Source organism: Molothrus ater, chromosome 1 (genome assembly GCF_012460135.2).
Source record: "Molothrus ater isolate BHLD 08-10-18 breed brown headed cowbird chromosome 1, BPBGC_Mater_1.1, whole genome shotgun sequence".
Classification (NCBI taxonomy): Eukaryota; Metazoa; Chordata; class Aves; order Passeriformes; family Icteridae; genus Molothrus; species Molothrus ater.
Window position 1 is genome coordinate 130045537 of NC_050478.2, and position 22907 is coordinate 130068443.

Below are 22907 nucleotides of genomic sequence, written 5' to 3' on the forward strand. Positions count from 1 at the left end.
AAATGGATCAGCAAAATATAATAAGTTACACTCCTAGTCAAAGAGTGAAAAACATCAAGGCTATCACAGCCAGATAAAGCTGGAAAAAATTATGACCAAATATTGAGTGCTGATCTGGACAATGAAACAGCTGTTTTATCTTTGCTCACTGAAATCAAGCCTGATGTTCCACTGATGACACTCAGTACAATCTTGTCAGGTTTTTGGCATAAGATTTCTGGTTAAAAGAATCCAGAAGATGAAAGATCAGTATTGAACTAGATGGAAAAGGATCATCAAGATTTGGGGTTTAGCCACAAAATGATGAGGAAATTGTGGCTTGGGAAATAGCAGATGACAAGAACCCCACAGCTGTAAGAAAAGGCAAATCTGATGGGAAAGGAGGCACTGCAGGCTAGAGTTATCATAAGCATTTAATCACAAGAATCCAAAAAGCCAGCTATAAAGTAGGATGTAGTAAAGCTTAAATACACCTACTTGGGATTGAGCTTTATGGTTACTAATTGGTAATGTTATAGAAGATACAGAACATGTAACAAAGTTCTGGAACTACAGCAGCTTTTATATGAGACTGCTTTGTTGACAAAAAGTCAAAATCAGATTTTGTTCTAGAATACTGACAGTTTTATCAATAAATGTTTTGTGGCAATTATATACAGAATACTAAAATAATAACAATTCACATATTTCAAAAGAAGAAAGGTTACTACTTTTCAAATGTAATTAGGTTTTTAAGCAGTAGCTGAAAAACTATAGAAAAGCAATCCTTTTCTAAATTTAATCTTTAATGGCACAAATAATCTGACACATTACATACCATGTTAAGTATGTGTATACAAAACACACACATATATATGCCATTTAAGCGTGCAAATAGATCAACAGATACCAATTTTTAATTTTTTTTTACTTCAAATTATGTGGTCAACATGACTTTGGAAATGATAAAGACCTAAAATCAGAGAAAGACTCGGAAAAATAATAGCTAAAAACCAGCTTGCCAAAAATACAACGGGCCAAGTATTTCCTGATTTATGTGGAGACATGTCAACTAACCAAACCTAAAAAATCTATAAAGAGGACTAATTTGCCTTAGGTGAATTAATATTTCATTTTCCATGGGATTTTATTGTAATTAAATATTTCATTTCTGAATTACAATTTCCCACAAATGTGAGGCTGAAGAGACTGTAGGCAGATCTGGGAGCATGAGAAATGAGTTTTACAGAAAATGTGAACATCTGAACAGATTAATAACTTTCATTTAAAGGATGCCTATACAGTCACCTCCCTGCAAACAAACCAAAGGCAAAAGAATATTCCGAGATAGGAACCTAAACATTATCACTGGCTTGTGAACTGTCAAATTCAAAAGCTTGAGCCCAGACATGAATGGCTGTCCTTGTGATGGTACAGAAGCCAGTTTTCCCACGTGGTGAATGCTGCATGCACACAGACCCATGGTTACACCTGCAGTAGCTCACAGCTAGCAAGCAGGAAGAAAAATCAACAAAGTCTTTGGAGTGGGGATGGATGGCAGCTCTGTTCAACACATGATGTTTATTGAACATCTGAGATCACTGTCATGCAATCACTATCTAGGTCAGAGAAGAATATTTACAACATTTGCTTACAAGATTGTCCAAACTGTACCGGAATGAGCTGTGACAGCAAGAAGGAGCCACCCTGCCTACCTTGCAACAAGTTCTAATGACATGAAAATGCAATCACTGTTGGACTACTGAGTTACATTTAATTGTGTTGATTTCTAAGATTACTAGTACACCTAAATTGTTTCAGAGGATTCAAATAAAGCAAGGCATTAGACCTAGTTCCCAATTAAAATTAAATAAATGAATAAAAATGCACTAATAAAAATTAACTGCTAAATAAAGAAGACCTGCTTCACCCCTGGGGTGCACAAAACCACCTTCTTTCCTGGCAGGTTGACTTGCTAATTCAGATGAAACTCTATGATTGCTTCAGGTTGGCACTTCAGGTACTGGAAAAGTGTTCTGATGAAATAAAAGACTGATAACTGATTAGCTGTAATGTTTCCAAACTTATGTGGTGGACTGATGTCAGCCAAGAAACCCCTCATTTTCATCAATGAAAGCATTCCATTGGCAGTTTCAAGGGGCCTCTGAAAGCAGAAGTTACAAGCTTTGAGTTCCACATAGCTTTAGTTCCTTAGGCAAGAAGCAATTTCATTTCTGTATCCTTCAGAAACTTAAATGCCTTCATGGGGTAAGAGGTGACAGATCCTGATAGGGATAAACACATTGCTTCTCTCCTGCAAGCAATATCAGAAATCAAAATCTGTTTTAATTTGAGAAATCTCTGCACACCAAGAAGGGAATTATATTACTATAGGAACATGCTTGTTTTATCAAAGCATTTCCAGCTATTTCTTCAAGGTAAACAAGGCAACACAGCTTTGCCCTCAACAGCCAGCTTTGCTGCAACATGGAATAATCCTAAATTTGGGTACTCTTACCTTCTGTCATTCATTCATTGCTGCTCCTTATCACACATCTGGCCATTAAAGCATCAAGGATGTGCAATATTCTAAAAGTCATTCTAAGACAGAACAATTTTAAGGATCTACTTGTTCTACAGGAGGTTACTGATCAAGTCATAACAATAAAATTATTTTATCTTAGTCAAAAATTCTAAGGAGATCTCTGATGCAGACTTCTGAACAAAGTACCACCTGAAGTACAACATCAAGATTGGTATTACCCTCAGTTCATGATGAACTTTCCATAAAGCAGTGAAAGGATTTCATAACACAGTAAAATTCCTAAGATAACGGTAAAGAGAAAATGAGCAGAGAAAAAGCAGAGTTGAAGAAAAAAACCACTTGATTAAATTGAATTGTTAATGACTGATTTTTTTCATCTCCTACACAGCTGAGAAAAAATTCTTGGGTTTGAATTGGGATACACAGTGTTCCATGGAGCAGATGTTCAAGAAAAGGAGAAATCTGGATTCTGAAATGACATTCCAGTGTTTTAAAGCATGATGAATCTGGAAGAAGTGCAATGTCTTTCTCTTGGTTGTTTTGATATATGACTAAGAATGTTCACCTTGACCTCCTGGGTTTAGATCTACTCTGTTACTGAAATGCTCCTTCAATTAGGTAGTAACACCTGGACATGTATGGAGCAGCCAAAAAAATGGACAGAAATATGAACAATACAGATCTATATTAGGCATTTATGAGTACATATTTTTGATAATTCAGTCTTTCCCTAAAATTACTCATTTTAGCTCACAGAAATCAATAATGTAAGAAAAGTATTGACAAGTTCCAAAGGCTTTACATTAAAGTACATTTGAGAAAGATGACAGACCACTGATTTATAAATTTATTGCAACAAGTATCATGCATACTAACTGTCCCATATCAAAGTATAGATAAGGCTTCTTATTAAGGAAAAGAAACTCTTCAAATTTTTATCTTGCAAAGCTAAGTATGGGCTTTTAAAAGAGAGCAAAAATAAGAAAATGGCATTGGTTTAAATAAAACAAGTCATAGCTGAAAAGTCTTTAGAATAGTCATAATAAAACATTAAAGAATACTTAAAAATTACTAGAAACAAGGCCTTGCTGCCATAAGACTCACCAGAAAAAAATCTTCCAAAAAAAGTCAAAATAAAATATTAAATTGCTGAAAACAAGGCCTCTAAACTTGGCTTTGTTTTGATTTTCATTTGGGAGTCATTGTTAACAAGCTATAAACAGCATGAGTACAAGAAATCACACCATAGTGGTATCTTTGCTAAATTCTGGTCAAATTACCCTTTCATAAGCATTTATAAAGAATTTACCTTCTCAACAGGGCATTTAGACTAAAGAAACACAGGTTTAGGGGTTTAGGCAGATAAGCAATTGGTGCACAAACTACTCCCACATTGAGTGTTGATACACTTACAGCTCATTGTACAAAAACAATCCATACAGACTAAAGCACTCTTAAAAATGAATGCCAACATCATGGCCTTGGTTATCACACCAGTTGTACAATTCTTAGCTGCTGGGCAGCAAGGTGCAAAGAGAGCTTTGCCTAGCAGTAGTCCAACAGTAATAAATGAAGAGGGGTGATCCTCACCCCAACAATAATAAATGAAGAGGGGCTGCATGTCCCCCCACACCCCAGCACTGCAGTCAGTCACTGTTCTGTTCCAGCTGAATAAAATGTCACTGAGGCCAAAAGACATTAAAATGTTAAGAGTTTTGTAAAAATGCAGCTTAGTATGTTCCATATTTCTAACTCGTCATGCTTTCAGTTAAAACCACTTGCAACAGCCACAGTGAATATTTCAGCAGATATAAAATATATTACTACCAAATTGGCACTATAAACTTCAACTCAAAATCCCAGAAAAATAGTTAAAAGGCAAACGAAAATGAAGAAGTTCATAGTAAAGGTGTCCCATCCCTGTGGGGAACCTGGTAATCTCAGCCACATCCTGTATGAAAGCAGATGTTTACATGACTATAGCTGTACCAATGGATAAATAAATAAATACTTTCATTTAACTTATTTTATCAAGTACTAACATTATGAGTTTAATGTGTACACAGGGCCAAAGGTACTGAAAGGTTTTCTAACTCTGTTTTCAGACAGAACTCAAACTTTGACTTACTCAAAATGATAGAGATAAAGCATTGTTTTAAAATTTAAAATGTCTTAATATTTAAGATCTCTGAATCATACAAAGAACTTCTAAAGAAAGTATTTTCTTTTTTTTTCCATTGCAACTGTGTAAGACTGACAGTTAGAACAGAGGAAGATAAGAGCTTTACCAATCAATAACATTTTGACCATAACTCTTGCTTGAAAGCATTGTATCTCATGGCTCTTAAGTGTTCAAAAATTAGGAAGGTTTTATAGAGCATTTTTGTTTGGTTATACTAGTTAGATTATGGTAACAAACTGAATTTTTCCAAAAAATAAGGCACAATGCCTAACTTTGACTAGAATTCTTATTCTAGGATAATTACAGCATTATATAAAGAAAAAAAGTCAGTGGTTAAGTATAATTTATCACAGATATAGTTTTCTTTTCACATAAAGTCTCTTCATGACTGCTACAGACAATTTAATTTGTACTATTACATGCAGTTCATTACCACAGTCATGTTAATGATGCAAATGGTATGACATTGACAGTTGAGTTTATAAACTCATATTTAAAATAATTTCAAATTGCTAAGACATTTTAAATACAAATAACATTAGGATTGTGATACAGTAATTGTAATCTGAAATAGATGATGAAAAAATTTAGAGGGCTGTATGAGGTAATGACATAAGTTACACAATAAATACTTTAACAAAATTTGGCTAAAAATTTTACCACTGATAATCAAAACCAGGGACAAACAAGTTTCCTAAAGTAGTCACTTAACCCATCTAGTCACCCAGTATCAAAAGAGAAAGAAAGCACTGACTAACAGGTGATTAAATACATGGATGTTAAAGACAGACTTTAATAAAAACACTTAAAATAAGCAGGATAAGCAGGATTGATTACATTTTGGAAGGCTACATAACAATAAAATGTAGATAAATGGTTTGTTTTGCAAGGGACATACACTAGGAAATGTGCTGCTCCAGTTGTGATGCAGGAAAGAAGAATAACTCAATACAGTTAAAATCAGAGTACATTTATTAAAACAATAATAAAGCTTCACTGTCACAATGAAGTTTTTCTGATGCTGGTGCAGGAAGTTTTTCTGATGCTGGTGCAGACTGAGCTTAATGGGACTCAAATTAATGTTTGACAATTACTACTTAACGAGGTAATTTAGACATAAGAAACAAATGTTTACAAGTAATGTTTATCCTCCCACTTCAGGGGCCCAGAATGAAACTCCTCTGTTGTTCACAGTGTTCTATAGTTATGAGACAAATATTGAGATTTTTACATTTGTCACTTTATAACTGACCACTGCGAAGTGAGACAGAACATCACTGGTGACATCAACCACCAGTTTGATCAGCTACAGCACATTTAAGTTCTAGGGAATTCTGCCAAACAACCGTAATAAGTAAGTTTAGTTTAAGGGAAAACCAGTGCTCTTTTGAGGTCAGGAATATGTGGCATGAAAATCAGGGATAAGAACATGTCAAGGGAAGCACTGCCCCACACAGACCCCCAGCCTCAGCTGCTTCTATCTTTGTCAAGCGCATCATATGCAAATATGGATTTTGACATCATATACAGAATCTTCTACTCACTTCTGTCGAATTATGAACTGTATGGCTCATCTCCTATTAAAATGGGGTTTATTAAGAGTGCTGACTTTATAACCAGTTATACAGTTATTTGATAAATCATGACAAATTTTAAAATATGATGCACCATTCAGACTCAAGGCTTATGAGGTCTCAGTAGTTAAGAACAGTTGCAAAATAATATTCCTAGAAGGTGATCACAAACACATCTTCTTTGTTCTTTTAATGAAAAAGTTGTGAAATTAAAATTTTAATATGCCAACTTAACATTATAAATAATTCAAAATAAGATCCACAGTACATGCAACAAATCACAAGAAAGCAGTCACAAACTACAAATACTTGGAAAAATGCACTACTTGTCATATATAGAAGTGAAAGCTTCCCCTCTCCCCATCCCTTTTCCTCCTAAAATACATACCTGCTGAATGTGCCTGCTGACTCGTTTCTGAGGTTGGTAGATAAGCCATGTATACAGGACTGGATCAACATTAATTGCTAATCCTTGTACACTGGACAAGAGAACAGCACCTGCAGACCATAGAAAAAAGAAAAAAATTAAACTACCTGCTCAAGAATCTCCTTGTATGCTTTCAGTTTTCTTGCAAACAAATCCTCTTTAATGCAGACTTTTATTTGGCTTGGACTACATATATAATAAATGATAATACTAAAAGAATAACTTCAATAACATATTCAAAGTGAGAAACTTATCAGCACTATTTGCACACATAAAAAATGCAGCAACTTGCATATTGATTTGTTTATTACAACTTTTTGTCAAGAAAAATGGTTGTTTTCACAAAATTGCTTATGCAACTGAATAAGCAACACCTTCCCTCACACAACACATGACACCTTCCCTCAAATTCTCAGCCAACATTACCAGTCTGCAAAAAATGAGTCAATAAACACCCTTGACAGAAAGGGAAGAATATAATGCATGACTCCCCACAAGCCTCAATCAAAAAACCCCCACGGTCTAGGACAGTGAGTTCTTTTAATAAAGACATGCCTACTTCACACTAGCTCTGTCCAAAGCTCAGGACAAACATTTTTCATGTAAACATGGTCATGAATATTCTTTAGAGGATGAGTTAGGCAAAATAAGGCAAATATTTTAACTGACAACAGTGGCAGCCTCCATACTGTGAGCTCTTAGGATTTTCCTAAGCTTTACAATATACCTTATTTTCTTTAAATGTCACTTTCTAGGACCGAGGATTACAAGACAGGGCTACTTTATTTCTTAAAAGTAAACTTCTAGTTTTCTTTTGTGAAGAAAAGCTCACATGGAAAATGTTAAGGCTCAAAACAGGAGAAAAACTATGTCAGTACCCAGAAATATTAGCATATACATCAAACCATGCACACTAAAACCCTAATTATGAAGCACTATCTCCATTAAACCTGCATTAAAAATCTGATTATACACTGGTGAGGCTTTTGTCCTAACACTACAGAGAATGTATCTATTGCAGCAGAACATAATTACAGAGCTGTACAAATCAGAAGCAAATGGGTTAATGGAATACAAAGGTAGCAACTATACTGAAAAAGTGTAGCAACTAGTAGTAGGCAGTTATCTTTTCATATAAGCTTTGCAATTTTACTACAAATTAATATATGAAATAATGAAAAAAGTAGCAAAATAAATTTAAAACAGAAATCCTGGTTACTGGAAGATCCCATCACCAAATTCCACAGCATTACAGTAGTTCTATAATACCAAGAATCATAGTTCCTAAAGCAATATACACTACATTTACTCTGTGGTATACAATGTAATTATGCAGCAATCTGAATTTAATAATAAATTCAAATACATTCAGAAAGCTTGACACACAATTCAATGTACTTTCCAAAAAACAGTAAAAACATGTGCCTCAAAAGACACATCAGCAAAACTGTAAATGGGAAATTAATGAAAAAAATATAAGTTATGAGTTTATTGTATATAACAAAATTTTAAAGCCAGCTGAATTCCAAATGGCAGAAGACCCACCAACCTGGGGTGACACAAGCAAAGCCTGATGAGCACAATGGGAAAATGGCAGTCAGGAAACACACAAAGATAAATCATCTGCCTAGCCCAGGCTTGGAGTTGGAACACACACTGTGAGGAACTCCTATATACAGACTAGTCCATGTGAGCTGAAGGTTTTAAATGTCAGTAATAAACCTTAGAAATAAATCTGCAGTTAAAGGAAAAGCTAATGTCAAGTATAAATGGGTAACATGCAAGCAAGAGCAGTGAATATGCCTTGTGGCAGGATGTGCAGGAAACTAGAAAAAGGAAGCAAAAGGTAACAGAGGATTGATAAAATATATGTTACAATCATTATCTTTTATAAGATATTTATATGCCAATGTAAAAGACTCCTGCATCTTTAAGAGACAGCGCCTGTTGTCAGCAGTACTTAATGAAAGGTTTAATACACATGTGATACAGAAAGTGGGAGACAGACCTCCCAATGAGTGCAGCACAAAGGCAGCCTACAGGCAAAGTCAACAGAAAATCCCACATTTCTAGCGGACTCCTGAAAAGAAAAATACAGTGTTATGTTTTCAATAACATCCCAAAATGAAGAATGAGAGCTGAAGAGTTAGAAATTGCAGTTACACTGCACAAATTCTAGTCCACATCATTCTAGTAACTTAACAGAATTTCTTGATTACTGAAAAAAAGAGCTACAATTAAGAAGTTCAATACAAGTAAGTCAAGCTTTGAACTGAAGTTCTCCTTTCCCTTCAATGAAGTCAACATTAGCACAATCCCATAAATTCAAAAGTAAGGCAGCACAAGTAGCAAACATTCTTCCAGTTATCTTTTGATAGCTTGTGCCCAGGATATTAAGAAAATAAAACAAAACAAGCAAACAAAACAAACCCAGCAGAAGCACTCAGATAAGCAGTTACATTATTTGCCTTTCAGTTTGACTGTCAGGTAACTTCAGCTTCCTACTAAGCCACCTCTGTCACACTAAATTACTGAAATTTACTGCTGTGTTTGCTACTCAGCCACTATATTTAAGGGCAGTTTAACCTCCTATGTAAACTTGTTTTCTTTGTAACAGCTTTCTTCAAAATCAATACCAATTAAAAAACGTTTCTCAGATTTGCCTCCTGTTTTCATGTCAAGAAATAAGAATACTCCCAAGTTTTTAAGGAAGTTCTTACTAATTTGAGGATCAAGCTCGAAGCTGGTGGCAGACTTCTCACACGCCTAAAATAAATTAAAAATTTGCTATTCTGTCTCCATCAAAATGCAATGCTCGAGTTCCCTGGATTTCATTAAGATTGTGGAGAACTTTCTTTTCTTCCCCTCCCCTTTCTTCCTTTTAATTAAATTTACATTTCAGAAAAAAAGCAGACCCTAGTCCCATAGCATACTAGGGTTTCCTTTCCAGATCTCAGTTCTGGCCAGAGTTATCTATTACATCTATCTAGTAACAGATTTGAAAAATAAGTATTGAACCCAACACCGTGTAATCTTTAATGTTTGAGAATTTCCTGAGTCATGGTGTCATTTGCCAGGCTCAGCTTGGGCAAACAATTTCCTCCCTTCACAAACTCCCACTCTCTCCTGAAGGAATAGAAGACAGGGAGGCTGCAGTCAGGCAGAGGAGGACGACAAAGGGAAGGCAGCAGAACACAGCGATGCTTGGCACTCTCATCCTGTGGATGAGCTTCCTGCAAAGTCTCCTTGGATGATGACAGCTGCAACAACAGCACTTTTCTTCCCTAGGGAGAGGGCCCTGCAGAAGATAACTGGGGTCTCCTGCTTGGGCTGGCCCCACTGCCACCTCCTCCCACTCGGAGTGCTGAGCACAGGCTGCTGGAGGAGCAGGGACGAGAGGGGTCATCAGCCTGGGGCTCCCCCATAGAAACTCAGGGGAAAAAAGTGGGGAAAACTGGTAATGTGGTACACTTCTGGTGAGGTGGGAGATGACACCCACCCTGGGAACACAGCTGCAAAGAACAGAGGCCAGAGGGAAAGGCAAGATGGGTGAAATATGGCAGAGTCCAGCAGTAGAGTTGTGGAGCTGAAAAACGTTCAGTCATTACAAAAGAACAGGAAAGGGCCTCAAATACCAAAGAGACACAAGAAAAAATGAAAGAGGCAGGACAGTGGAAAAATAATGTGGAGGTGAATGAGCACTCTGGGAAGGAGAAGGGAGGTGGCAACCGTTGGCAAAAAACACTTTTTGGAGCTGCACAAATCTTGTGAATGAGTAAACTACATTACTGAGTCATTCCAAACAATCTGGAGAAAAAAAATACCAGCAAGAGCAGACAAGAATCTTGCCATTTATGCACCTGAAAATGATTTTTTGCCATAACCACTACTGCCCTGGGAGAATTTTTTTCCAAATTCTGCTCTCTTTTCCAAATTCTGCAGTATCCAAACACATTTTAATGTTGTTTCCAGTAAAAACTTCCGGTAACACATTTCAGAAATCCTCCTATAAAATAAACTGAAAAACTGCTATGGGAAACTGAAGTTTGAGTTGATGTACATTTTCTGTAAGGGAGGGATTACAAATATGAACAAATGGAGTGACCTACAATAAAACCTAATTCTGACAAGATATGTATATTTTTAGTAAGTAACTTAAAAAATACTACACCATCTTGCTATATAAACTGCACCATGAATTACTTTAGCATTGAGCACTCATGACTCCTAGATTTCTCAGGACACATGAATGATATTTAGATGCTAACCGGTTGAATTAGCATCATTCATTTACTACCTAATTATTTTAAATGATACCTGAGAGAAGAAATAAAATTTTTGCTTTTTTTTTTTCTTACTGTTTTGAAGGGCATTTTCATTTGCATATTACACCCAAGTGAAGAGTTCTATTTTATACAAGTATGTAAGTAACTAATTCTTTCTGCTGACTCAAAGCAGATGCATTGTAAATCCCTAAGTGTGGAAATATCTAAGTCTGTTTAAATTTAGCCTGGGAGTCAACTAAGAGAAAAAGACTCCTCTTCACTACTCTGCTTACCCACATTCCAAAAAGGCTTTACCAATTAGTTATCCTGTGGCACCACAGCCATTTTCAATAACATCCCAAAATGAAGAATGAGAGCTGAAGAGTTAGAAATGGCAGTTACACTGCACAAAAATTAATCATACAACTTTGGTATACTTTGGAATATCAAGGGCAAAGCCAATATGACTGTCTTGCAAAATAATCAGCTTATCTAAGAGACACTGTCCTGCATTTCATCCTCCACTGCTGAGTCACACAAGGGAAACAGATACTTCAACCCATATCAAAGTTTATGTGACTGTAAAATTATTTTTACATTATATTAAGTTAATAAATTTTGTCAGACTACTGAAGTATATGTCTGCATGTCTCTCTATCCAAGGTTGACTTCAATGCCTACAGATGCAAACATTATTATAATTTTATCTCAGAAAAAACTCCAAGTCTACTGTACTTGCATAGAGTTTTACATTCACCAAGTGCTTAAAATAACTCTGAAATCAATTCTTTTATTTGCTTAGTCCAATACTGGAATATTTCACTAAAACAGAAGTAGTGGATTAAGACTTTCCCATTAACTAAGGCACTTTGGTCTGTAATATCAAACACAGCTCTCTCATAAAAGTTATTCTTTACCCAAGAATACATACCCCACAAGATTTTAACACCATTCTTTTGTATTTTAATTAAAAAAGCTTTTGATATTCAGAAACATTTACTACAAACATACTTCTACAGCTATCATGACCTTCTAATGCCTATTGAGGTTTATAGCAGAAAACCATTAAAAAACGGGGGTCAACATAATTATTTTTATTTAAAAAATAAAGAAAGTGAGGCAGAGAACTGCATTTATTAAATCCCACAGCAGAACCCACAGACAGAATTCAGATGTTAAAGTTATAGGCCACTGCTAAGTGGCATATATATTAGCCTACAGTAGCTAATAGAAAAAAATTTATATATTAGCCTATAGTAGCTAATAGAAAAAAATTTAATGTATGAGTCCATCCTGTGTTAATCATAACTAAATCAGGGAGGTCTAATTTTAATTTAATGTTCTCAGAAGCCATCATCATATTTTTAAAGACAAAAGTATCCTGTCTTTATCAATATACATACCCAAATGTTCACAAATGCTGAATTACAGAATTATGCCACAGAAGTATACTCAAAGATGTAACATAATGAGGCAAATAAACTGCTGGATACACTGTTTAACACAAAGTGGTGTACATAAGGTGTACATTTTTCAAAATACAAGACGTCACATTTCTGCAAATCAATCTGCAGAAAGCCATATCAAATCAATATATGGACAACAACCTTCAGTTATTTCACATCACCTCTGACATTAAGAATGGAACATAGTCCAATTAGCATTTTGTTTTTCTTACTGAGGAAAAACTTTGTGATATGCTGAGTTAGAAGTTTTCACAAAAATGCTAGAATATTCATATTTAATTTGTGTGCTGCATGTTTTTGAAACAAAAACAAATTACCTTGAAAGGCTTCTTTTTTCTCAAAATAATTTGATCAAAACTTTTATTTCCCTTAGAGAATATGGTGTGTGTGTTTGGAGAAACAGTTTAACAGGCAGTAAAGACCAACCAAAAAAGAAAATGTGTAGGCAGCTGTACTGTACAGAAATATCAGCTTTATTTTGATTACTGAATCATCTCTATGAAAAGGTAATGGCAATATTCCTATGAAAAGGTAATGGCAATATTCCTATGATGAGCTGCACAGCACCTCTTCCTTAATTCTGTGTTTTTATTGCAAGAATATCTCACTCAAGTATTATTTCCTCCTGTTCACTTTTAGGTTGTTTATATATTTAACCATCATACTTACTATTCTGTAAATAAAAGGAAAATGAGGAACTCTAAATTCAACTGACAGAAAGGACAAAACAGATAGAAAGGGAGGACATACTATAAGGACATTAAAACCAGCAAGTAAAGAAAATTGGAATGCTTTCAAAAACATGAAGTGTTTAGAACATTTTGTTTTATTCATAAACAAATACGAGGAAATAAAGCAGTTGAGTTTCCCAGAGAGCTGTGTCTCCAGTAAGACTGCAGGGTGGCCCAAACTGACTGGAAGCAGAGGCTGTTAATGGACACATTGTTAGAAAAGCAGGTATTCAGAAACTCAGTAACACAAACCAGTAGTTTACAAAGGTCTCTACCAAAATCTGGTCCCTTTGTCTCTTCCTCCTCAAGTCCCACTAGAAAACTATCTAACAGGCACTATTATAAATCTGATCATCAGTCTGACTCTCAGTCATTAGACTTGACCCTTCCTGACCAGGTTTTTAAAATGCTAACAAAGGCCTGAGAATTTTAGCTTGCTTAGCTCTGTGACAAATAAGTTCAGAGACATGTTACAATGTCAAGGCTGTTTCTTTCCATTTTCTGTATGGAACCAGTAGTACCACTTACAGTTACTCCTATGGATCAAGAGGAGACTACATTCCATTAAAGTAAGAAGTGTTTGGAGCTCTGAAGAAACAGAGGCAATTTCCTAATTTTTTATTTGCTCTACCTGAGACCTCCTCAGTCCCATTTGAAAGGCTGTTGTAGCTATTTTTTCATGTTACAGAGATTTTTTTGTCTCACTTGTAAAACACAGTAATTCCAATGACTGGATGAACTACTGAAAACAGACACTCTCAAGCAGATTAGGAACAAAATCTTCAAATGTTTTTTATTTATCAAAAATTTTGATAAATATTGATATAATTACTTTATTTAATAGATAATAATAACTTTATTTTTATATAAATTACTTTATTTATATATAAATAATATATAAATATATATATAAATATATACAAATATATACTATATATATAAATAATTACTTTATTTAATAGACTGAAACTAGAAATCAGAGGAGTCGGGCAACAAATCCTATGTTCCATTTAATCTCTAGTATTACTTTCAGATGATAGTCTGTTCTCAAAAAAAATGGTGAAAGATTTAGTGTTAAAATAAGAAATACTCTGGCTCAAAATCTGATGTTCTCCTAGAAGAACAAGTTCAAAGCAGATTTAATTATGCAGTCTACTGGAATTCTCTATACAAATTCCACAAGTTGTTTAATCACAGGTTTTTTCAAAGAAACTAGAAAGGATAAGAGAGAAAATTAACTAGATAAATCACAGAATATGCTGAGCTGGAAGGGACCCACAATGATCCTCAAATCCAACTTCTGACTTGGCACAGGACAACTCAAGAATAGCATCATGTGCGTGAGAACGATGTCCAGACACTTCTTGAAGTGTCACTTCTTCAAGTGTCACTCTGTCAGGCTTGGTGCTCAGACCATTTCCCTAGTCTGTTCCCTCCCTGTTCCATGGCCACACTTCCCTGAAATCCAACCTAAACCTCCCCTGCCTCAGCTTCATGCTGATTCCTCAAGTCCTGTCACTGGTCTGAGAAAGGGTAAATTATTTAGGAGAAAAGCAACAGTCCTAGGCAAACATGGTCATTTTCACTATGGAAGAAAGCAGAGCCCTGCAGGGACCTGAGCTGTCCAAGCCACTACAGGACATCAATGTGGTGACCAGCTCTGCTGAGTTATCCAGAGTAATCATGAACAGTGCTGACCCAGGAACTCCCAAATATCCCACCTGATTCAATACAGATAAACACACTTCTCCTGCTGGTGTTGTTGCCTCTATTTTAACTTCACATGTAAATGATAACTGAGCTGACTGCTTTGCCTAAGAAAACAACATTTCTGTTTATTCTAGAAAAGCGTTAGATCAAGGTTCAGTAGGAAGGAAGGAACAAGCAATAAAACAGAAAATATCAACTATGCCACTGCATAAATGCATTGTGTAGACAGATACTCAGAACACTGCATCCAGCTGCCTTTAACCAAAAGGGTCAGTTTTAAGCATACAAACCTGAAAACTTCTGTTTCACAATACCATTTATTCATTGTTTATCCTCCCTGATTCACTGTATGCTCCATGCCAAATGCATTATACATTCTCCAAATCCCAGAGCAGAAAGTACAGAAATAAAAAAAGTATTCACACATACTGGTTAAACAATTTCCTTTTCATCATTGCTAAAGGATTGCCTATTTGCTATAGTCAACTCCAAAGCAAATGGGTTTTGAAAACCTCCAGGTCCAAACCACCTGGATGGGGACCTCAGAGACAAGCTGCAACGTCAGAACCTCTTCTAAAGGCAATGTTATTTGTAGGTTTTTATCACTGCAGTGGTTCTAGGTAAGTGTGAATGTAATTCTGTATGTTTTCCAGAAGCTGCCCTTTACAGGCAGGTTACACAGACGTTACTGATGAAGATACCAGAGTCTCCACATATGCAACAAACAAGTTCTAATCACTGTAGACAATTGTGCAGTTGATTAAAAAACCCTCCAAAGTCCACACAAACTTCTGTAGAGAGAGCTTCACAGTTACTGTGAAGGCCAAAAGACCATGGACAGGCAAGCCACTGAGAAAACACGTGTCAGTGGAAAAAAACCTTTTGCAAGTCTGTAAGGGGGAATAATACTGTGACAGAGAAGTCTCAAAGCTATCTTAAATAGGATGGGTTTGAAAGAATTAGTCATACAGAACCCTTCTATATTTAGACTATAGATCTGTATAAGTTATAGTAGGCATAAAATAGCTGAGGTTTGCTCCAAGGCTCTGAAATCATGGGAAATAGATATTTGCTGAAATACTTGACATCACCCATGAGCCAGCAGGGAAGAGAGGACCACAAACCATCACCTCTATTAATGCAGAGAATAGTATCAGTCATGATCCAAATGCATTACTCCTAACTAAGCTGTGAGAATGCCCAACAATCTCTCTCAAGCTTTCTACTATGGAAAACAGCAGAGCAAAGCTTACTAAATTTACAAATTATTATTTCTATGACCTCTAGACAGTTAATATGCTACCACACTGGTAACAGAATTGCATCCTCCCTCTCTCTATGACTGGATTGGTAGAGTGCTACCACACCTTTTCTTTAACTGTGACACAACATTTTAAGAGGATTGGGAGCTAATGATCTAGTTAAAATGAGAAATAACTCAATATATTTCTTCTAAGTGATATTAAATAGAACATTCAGTTATATGTTTTTTGAAATATGGATTTTAAAATAAAACTAGCAAATTCTCTGAAAACTGCCAAGAAGTTTCTCAATACAGTTCAGCTTCTGCATTTATAAACACCTCACTATCATCTGCCAAAACTATATTTTGCAATTTCTTACTGCAGTATGCTTTTGGGAATTGCAACAGGATTCTTCCCCTATGGCAGCAGGGCACCAAGGGAGCTATTTTCATTCCTTCTTTAGCAGATGAACATTTGTAGTGTTGTGGCTATGGATACCAATGGTCTTGCACTTTAAGTTATAAAGCTGAAATCTTTTCAGCAGTAGATGCCTCATGTACCTCCTTTTAAAATTTTGAATAATATACAGCTGTGGTCTCTGCTTTCTTTTTACTTAAACATTAGAGCTTCTCAGAGGCAACAGAAAACACATAGATGATTTCACATAATTTCTGAGGTGCTCAATTAAAACAATGCACCCACAGTCAGAGAGGCAGAGGAAAATGAAAGTAACTTAGAAAGCATGCAAGATTTACAGTAGAAATTCCACATAAGGTTATGCTTTTCTGTAGCAGCAATGTCAGTAAAGGAAGAACAAAAAACTATATATATATTTTCTAAATAGGAGGTCCTAAATAATTCATGTATTCCTTTCTATTGCTTGAGACTTCATGCTCTATAACAGTGCTTCTAGGCTGAAATAAATAGCATATAACTGCCAAACAATAAGCCTGAATAAAAATAGCCTCTGTGTTATACTGCTGAAGTCATGACACTGCAAAGCAGGTAAAGTTACACAGGCAGTTCAGCCATTACCTTTTTTATTTTCCTTTTTTTAATACATGCACTTCAACAGAAACTTCATACACAGAGGTCAAGTTGAAAGCAAATGACTTCTTTAAAATAACAACCTTGAAAAAGATGAAATTTGTGGTGCTTGCTTACTTGGTGAGAAAGATATACAGGTTTTAGGTACTTTGAACATAAATTTTCTAAAGGACGGCCAATCCTGGTCCTTTTTGCAGTTACTATCTGTGTAGGTAATGCTTTCAGAAGTATTTGTGAATTACTGTAGACACACATCAAAAAGCTATTTAATCAAATATGTACTCAGTTTACATAAATAAGTCCATTTACATTTTGGAGTAGAGTTATTAATATCATATTAACTTAATTCCAAATTTGAATGAAATGCCACAAGTCCATTCAAGATAATTTGAGATTTACAGCACCACTTTGATTGACTTACACCTGCCATGTAAAATCAAAAAAGCTTTAATCAACTTATGAGACCCATATATAAGAAAGGAGAGAAGATAGATGAGCATCTCCACATACACTGAAATGGTTGCACCAAGACACAAAAAGGCAAGAAATAACATCTCAAATGTGTAAATAATTCTATGCACACCTACAACAGGGAAGCCATCTTCAGAAAGTCTTGGGAATGTGTTGCAGTTCCAAGAGATTCCAAAAAGAAGATTTCAAGGTAACCACATGACATATTGGAGTTTCTTTTCAAGATATACAGGGCACTATTAACTGAAAAATGCCCACAGACCATAAATACCAAGAAAAAAAATGCCCTGTTATTCCATATTGTAAAATTCTCTGAATTCTGTAAATTGAATTTACCCACGAGCATATTCAGTGCACAGAGCACAATCTGGATTCCTCATTCAGAGATTTTTCTGTTAATTCTCCAGCACTCATCTGGGTTGCTAGTAAACTCATCAGAATAAATAGCTTTGCTTTGCACAATCTTCTGGTAAATAAACAAAATCTAAAAATAGACAATTATTTATTAATCCCACATTCAGTCATACCTACATTAAATACAAAATCATGCCTTTACTGGTATCAATTCAATCCCCTTCTAGAACACCATCATATTTACTGACTACAATGAAGAATTTATATCAGATATTCTCTAATTATTTAGTGATTTCCAAAAGTAGTATTTATGTTACCAGAAATGTACAGTAATTCAGACTAGAGACGGAGGTGATGCTGACTATGAATGCTGCAGATACAGATTAAAAAAGAATCTTAGTGGGCAGAGGAAAGCTCACCACAGCTCTTTTACAGACATTAAGCAATTAATGTTAAAAATGTTAGAAAAGCAAGGAACCAACACAAAGCACCAACACAAGTAATACTGGAAGAGGCTGTTGGTCATCCTGCCTTTATGACTGAGGGCTTTTTGGAGTATTTTAAAGTATTTTTATAAATTGAAATAATGTTTCAATTCATTAAGGTTTCCAGGTAAATGTAATAAAAATTCTGAATTATTGAATTTTCTCAATATTATAATGAATGTCACCATGATCACCAGCAGACAAATAATAAAGATGTCTTTACAGTCTACACAAAGAGAAAAAAAATCAAAGAATTAAGTTAAAGGTGATGTTTCAATCTTCATGGCACAGTACAGTATAAATTTCATGAAATATCATTTTTTAAAAAATCAATGAAAGACAACGTTCAGAATATCCTAAAAGGTATCCTAAGAGATATCCAGATTACCAAACTAGTTTATTATAAAAATTGCTTTTTTTCTTTGCAAACAATGCTGTGGACCTCCAACACAGCCAGCAGAAAAATTTCTGATGTTTTTCACATCAGAAATTAATGCACAAAACTGCAAACAAAGCCAAGTATGTGCAGTTCATTGATACCAGCAGTGAACAGGGAGATGGTTATTTAACATTTACTATTTTTACAAAATAATCATTTAGATGACATAGAAGCTATTCTTCTCAATACCATTATGTTTGTGAATTTGGAACATACAATTGCAGTCAGCTGTCAAGGTAAGTGTTTATGAAGATTCAGAAGTGCTAAATATGATGCACACAAAAAACTGAAACACCTAGTATAATAACCTCATTTGCCTTTAAGCTGAAATATACATTCTTACATGGTGTTGAGATTTACAAATGGTTATCTTCCCACTCGTGTGGATCTAAGAAAGGCTAACTAATATTTCTGAATTCTAGAAAATCTGTATTTTATTAACTATGCTTAATATATATTCAAAGATTCACTGTATTATGTAAGCACATTTATTTTCAAATCTTTTTTAACATTTTCCACCACTAAGCTTTTAAAAACCCCTGAAGTTAGGTTTTAATTGATTTCATACATTTTGATTAATAAATCAAAAATGTTTAATTAAGTCAATGCTTTAAATCCACGCTTAACTAGATGGAGAACGGGAGTTTTACTTTCATTTTGGAGCTTGTGTGAATGCTTCTCTTCACTCAAAATATCAACAACACTGTCTAGATGGTTTATTTTAAAAAATTACAATTGTGTTTAAAAAGTATATGAGCTTCTCAATATGGGCACTGGAAACTCACAGGTAAGGAAAATTACAAAACAGCATATCTTAACTAGTAGAAGTGTAGAAGGCTGCTGTCATACATTTAGGACACAGTGGGAATTTTTAAATATGCTGTCTTGAAAAACTGATTTTTAAGTGAAACCAGCCTTCACATTTTTACAGTGTCTTCTGCAAGAGATGTTACAAATAAACAGAAACATGTAACCTTTCGTATAATTTTGGCAGTAAGCTGAACACTGCAGCTTTATGATTTTGCAAACCTCACTTAAGATTTTTAGCAAAAGAAGTGTTAAGTAAACTGTATAAAACATCTGCACAGGCATTATAAGAACACGGAGTTTATTTACAAAGCAAATATTACTGCAGATGGCTGACAATATATCATGTTGTCTTCAGAATACTAATTTTCTAGGCAGATCTTTTGGGGATGTGCTCCAAAAGAGTGGTATGCGCTCTTGCGTCATATTTTACAGATCAGCAAAAAAGATACCTGTAAAAACTATTTAGATCAAGTTTTCCTGAATTTTTTAGTGCACAAGTCAGACTATTAAAACTAATAAAAAAGAAATTCAATCAGGTAAAAACAGTAAGAAAATAAATGAAGAGAGTTCTAAGTAATGAAACATTAAAAGGAACACTTACTTATAGCCATGCTTTAGATACGCCCTGCAATTTTAAATTTTCTGCCTGACACCACATGTTGGGGCCCTATGGGGTTCCTACCATGTAACCATAGCACTATCTAAACAAATCATTTGCTAATCCAGATATGTCAGAGCTGTATCTCTGTGCTGGGGCTGGAGAGGTGCCAGTTCTAAAACCAAGAGGTGAACGTAATAGCAACTGTACTATGGTGTTTCTGTACCTGGAAGAGAAAAGAAAGCTAGAGGATTTTACCTCATCTTTTCTAGTTATTAAGGGAAATAATTCTGACCAGCTGCTTCTTTCCTAGCTCATTAACCTCATAGTCCTTTATTGCAATTATAACACTGCATGTGAAAACCAGAATTCTGGAATAAAATACAGATGTTTATAAAGTCTTGTGCCTGTTTACAGCTTTATATTTTCTGATACTAAGTGGATACTTGGCATGTGGGTTGGGATTTTGAGTGGGGGAGAATTGTGAGAGCCTTTAAAGGCCGTTTAAAAAGTGACTGAAGCATACACATTTCAAGTATGCAGTTGTCATTCAAACAAAACTCTTAGTTCTTGCACTAAGTAATTTTAAATCTTCATTAAGTCATGGGTTTAGGAGAACACCAGTTGATAAGCACTGGTAACAAAACCAGCAATACCATACCGGCTGTGTTTCAGTTGCTTCTTTCTTCTTACCACATCATGAATTTCATGTGGAATAAAGTTTATCTGCTTTGATACTTCTGCTGCATAGCTGCTTTCTCCTGTTTTATAAATTTATACCAAATCCAAAGGCAATTAAAAACACACCAATTTCAGTGGATATTAGTCCATGCTCAGCTGTCTCCGGAATGATAAGCTACATGCTAAACAGTGTCCGACTGAGGAACTTGACAAGATAGGTCAGAATAACTCTGTTTACTTAGCTCTTTCCAGTCCAAGAGAAAAGCAGATCAACAGTGAATACGACAACAGTATGACAACAAAAAACCTTGGAAGTTTTTGGTTTCATGTTCTTATTTTACAGATATATGTAAAGAAAAGAATTTTCATCTTTTCTTAAGATCCAGAGAATTTGTCAAAAAATAATTGCAAGCCCTTGATAGCAAGGAATATCCAAGCTGTTTTTACACACTAACTAACTAGAGTGTCTCCTTAATTTATGGAAAATAATTTCTCTTCACATCAGTCCAGTTGTGTTTGCAGTGTGCCTTTAGGGAGACTCACAACAGCAGTCTGCTACAGTTACGGACATATTGGAAGCACATTATTTAACAGAATTTGCACTAAATTCTTGTATCAGCTGGAATGCTCCTGTTTTGCCGTGAAATAAGCAAAGAACACTGAATAAGCAAGGATCTTATCGTGCTGCTTGGTGGTCACAAGAGTAGGTTTACATTAGTGTCTGCATCTGTCAAACCTCAGGAGACTCGACAGCGTCCTCAGTTATTTCATTAAAAACACCTGTTCCTACCACCTTCACATATTCTAATACAGATGATTTTATCCCAAATTCTACATTAATCCTTTTTACACAACCACACAATACAGAACATCTTCCTGCATAGAACAAGATCTTTATCAAAAGCTGAATTATGATTTTAACAATTTGTAGTGTGTTTACAAACTTACAAGAAAGATTATTTAACAGTCTAAAGGATTTGTATTTTCAAATAGTCTTGTTCTTTTCATCTGTCAATACACTCAGCTACAGAAGAGCAGGATAATAGATTTCGGTGGATGCTTATGATTAAAAAAGGCTAAACCTGCATTTTATTAAAACTCTGAGACACTAAGAAAAAGACATTCCATATCTGAAATAATTCTAAAAGTTGTAAAAGAGAAATACTACGATAGTTTTAATTCAATCACAGAAGCACAGAATGAAAGAAAACACAAAAGCAGTATTTAAATGTGAATGAAACTGAGTTGAGAGAAGCAAATTTATCCAATTTCAAAAGATGACAATTTAAAGTAAACATGGACGGCATGATGTTATAACCTCACTTAAACTGTGACTTTTCTGTATCTGTCCTATGTGTGCAGTCATAAGCCACAATCAAGTCAAATATTAATAAGCTACAATCAAGTAAAACAGATAGTGTAATAAAGTTGTAAGTCTCCTCCTCAGAAGTATGGTAGAAAGGTAAAGCACCACTTAAAAATAAGCTGTTTGCTTATTTTTTAAAACATGCATTTTTTTTGGTCAGACATCAGTGTAATGAATACTAGTTGTGCTTAAAAATCAAGATAAAAAACAGTTCTCAAACATGAAAGATGAGCATTTTTAACATCAAATAATATATTGTACACTTCTTTATTAGATACTACTTTTTCACTTAAACAGAATAAAGCAAATTAATGAATAGATCATCTGTGGATCTAATCTGACTTCTTGTAGTTGTGCTCATACACTTACACTCTCCAGCTGTAATGGCTAGTGAAGTGGTTACAGGCACTGAAAAAAGACAGAATTTTAAAGCTGATGTTTTGAACAACAGATATTTCAGGTGTAGCTCATTTTGTGCAATAAAATATTGTGACTATTATAATAACACTATGGGGATAATCCATACCTTATTT

The 22907-nt window shown here is 35.0% G+C and overlaps 1 protein-coding gene across 1 annotated transcript in view; it reads right to left on the minus strand.

The window, feature by feature from the left end:
• VPS13B (vacuolar protein sorting 13 homolog B) overlaps positions 1 to 22907 on the minus strand; it is a 433772-nt gene that overhangs the window by 231887 nt on the left and 178978 nt on the right. The window contains exon 20 of the mRNA XM_036379056.2: positions 6669 to 6778. Coding sequence (XP_036234949.1) covers positions 6669 to 6778 — 110 coding nt within the window. The remainder of the gene's footprint in view (positions 1 to 6668; positions 6779 to 22907) is intronic.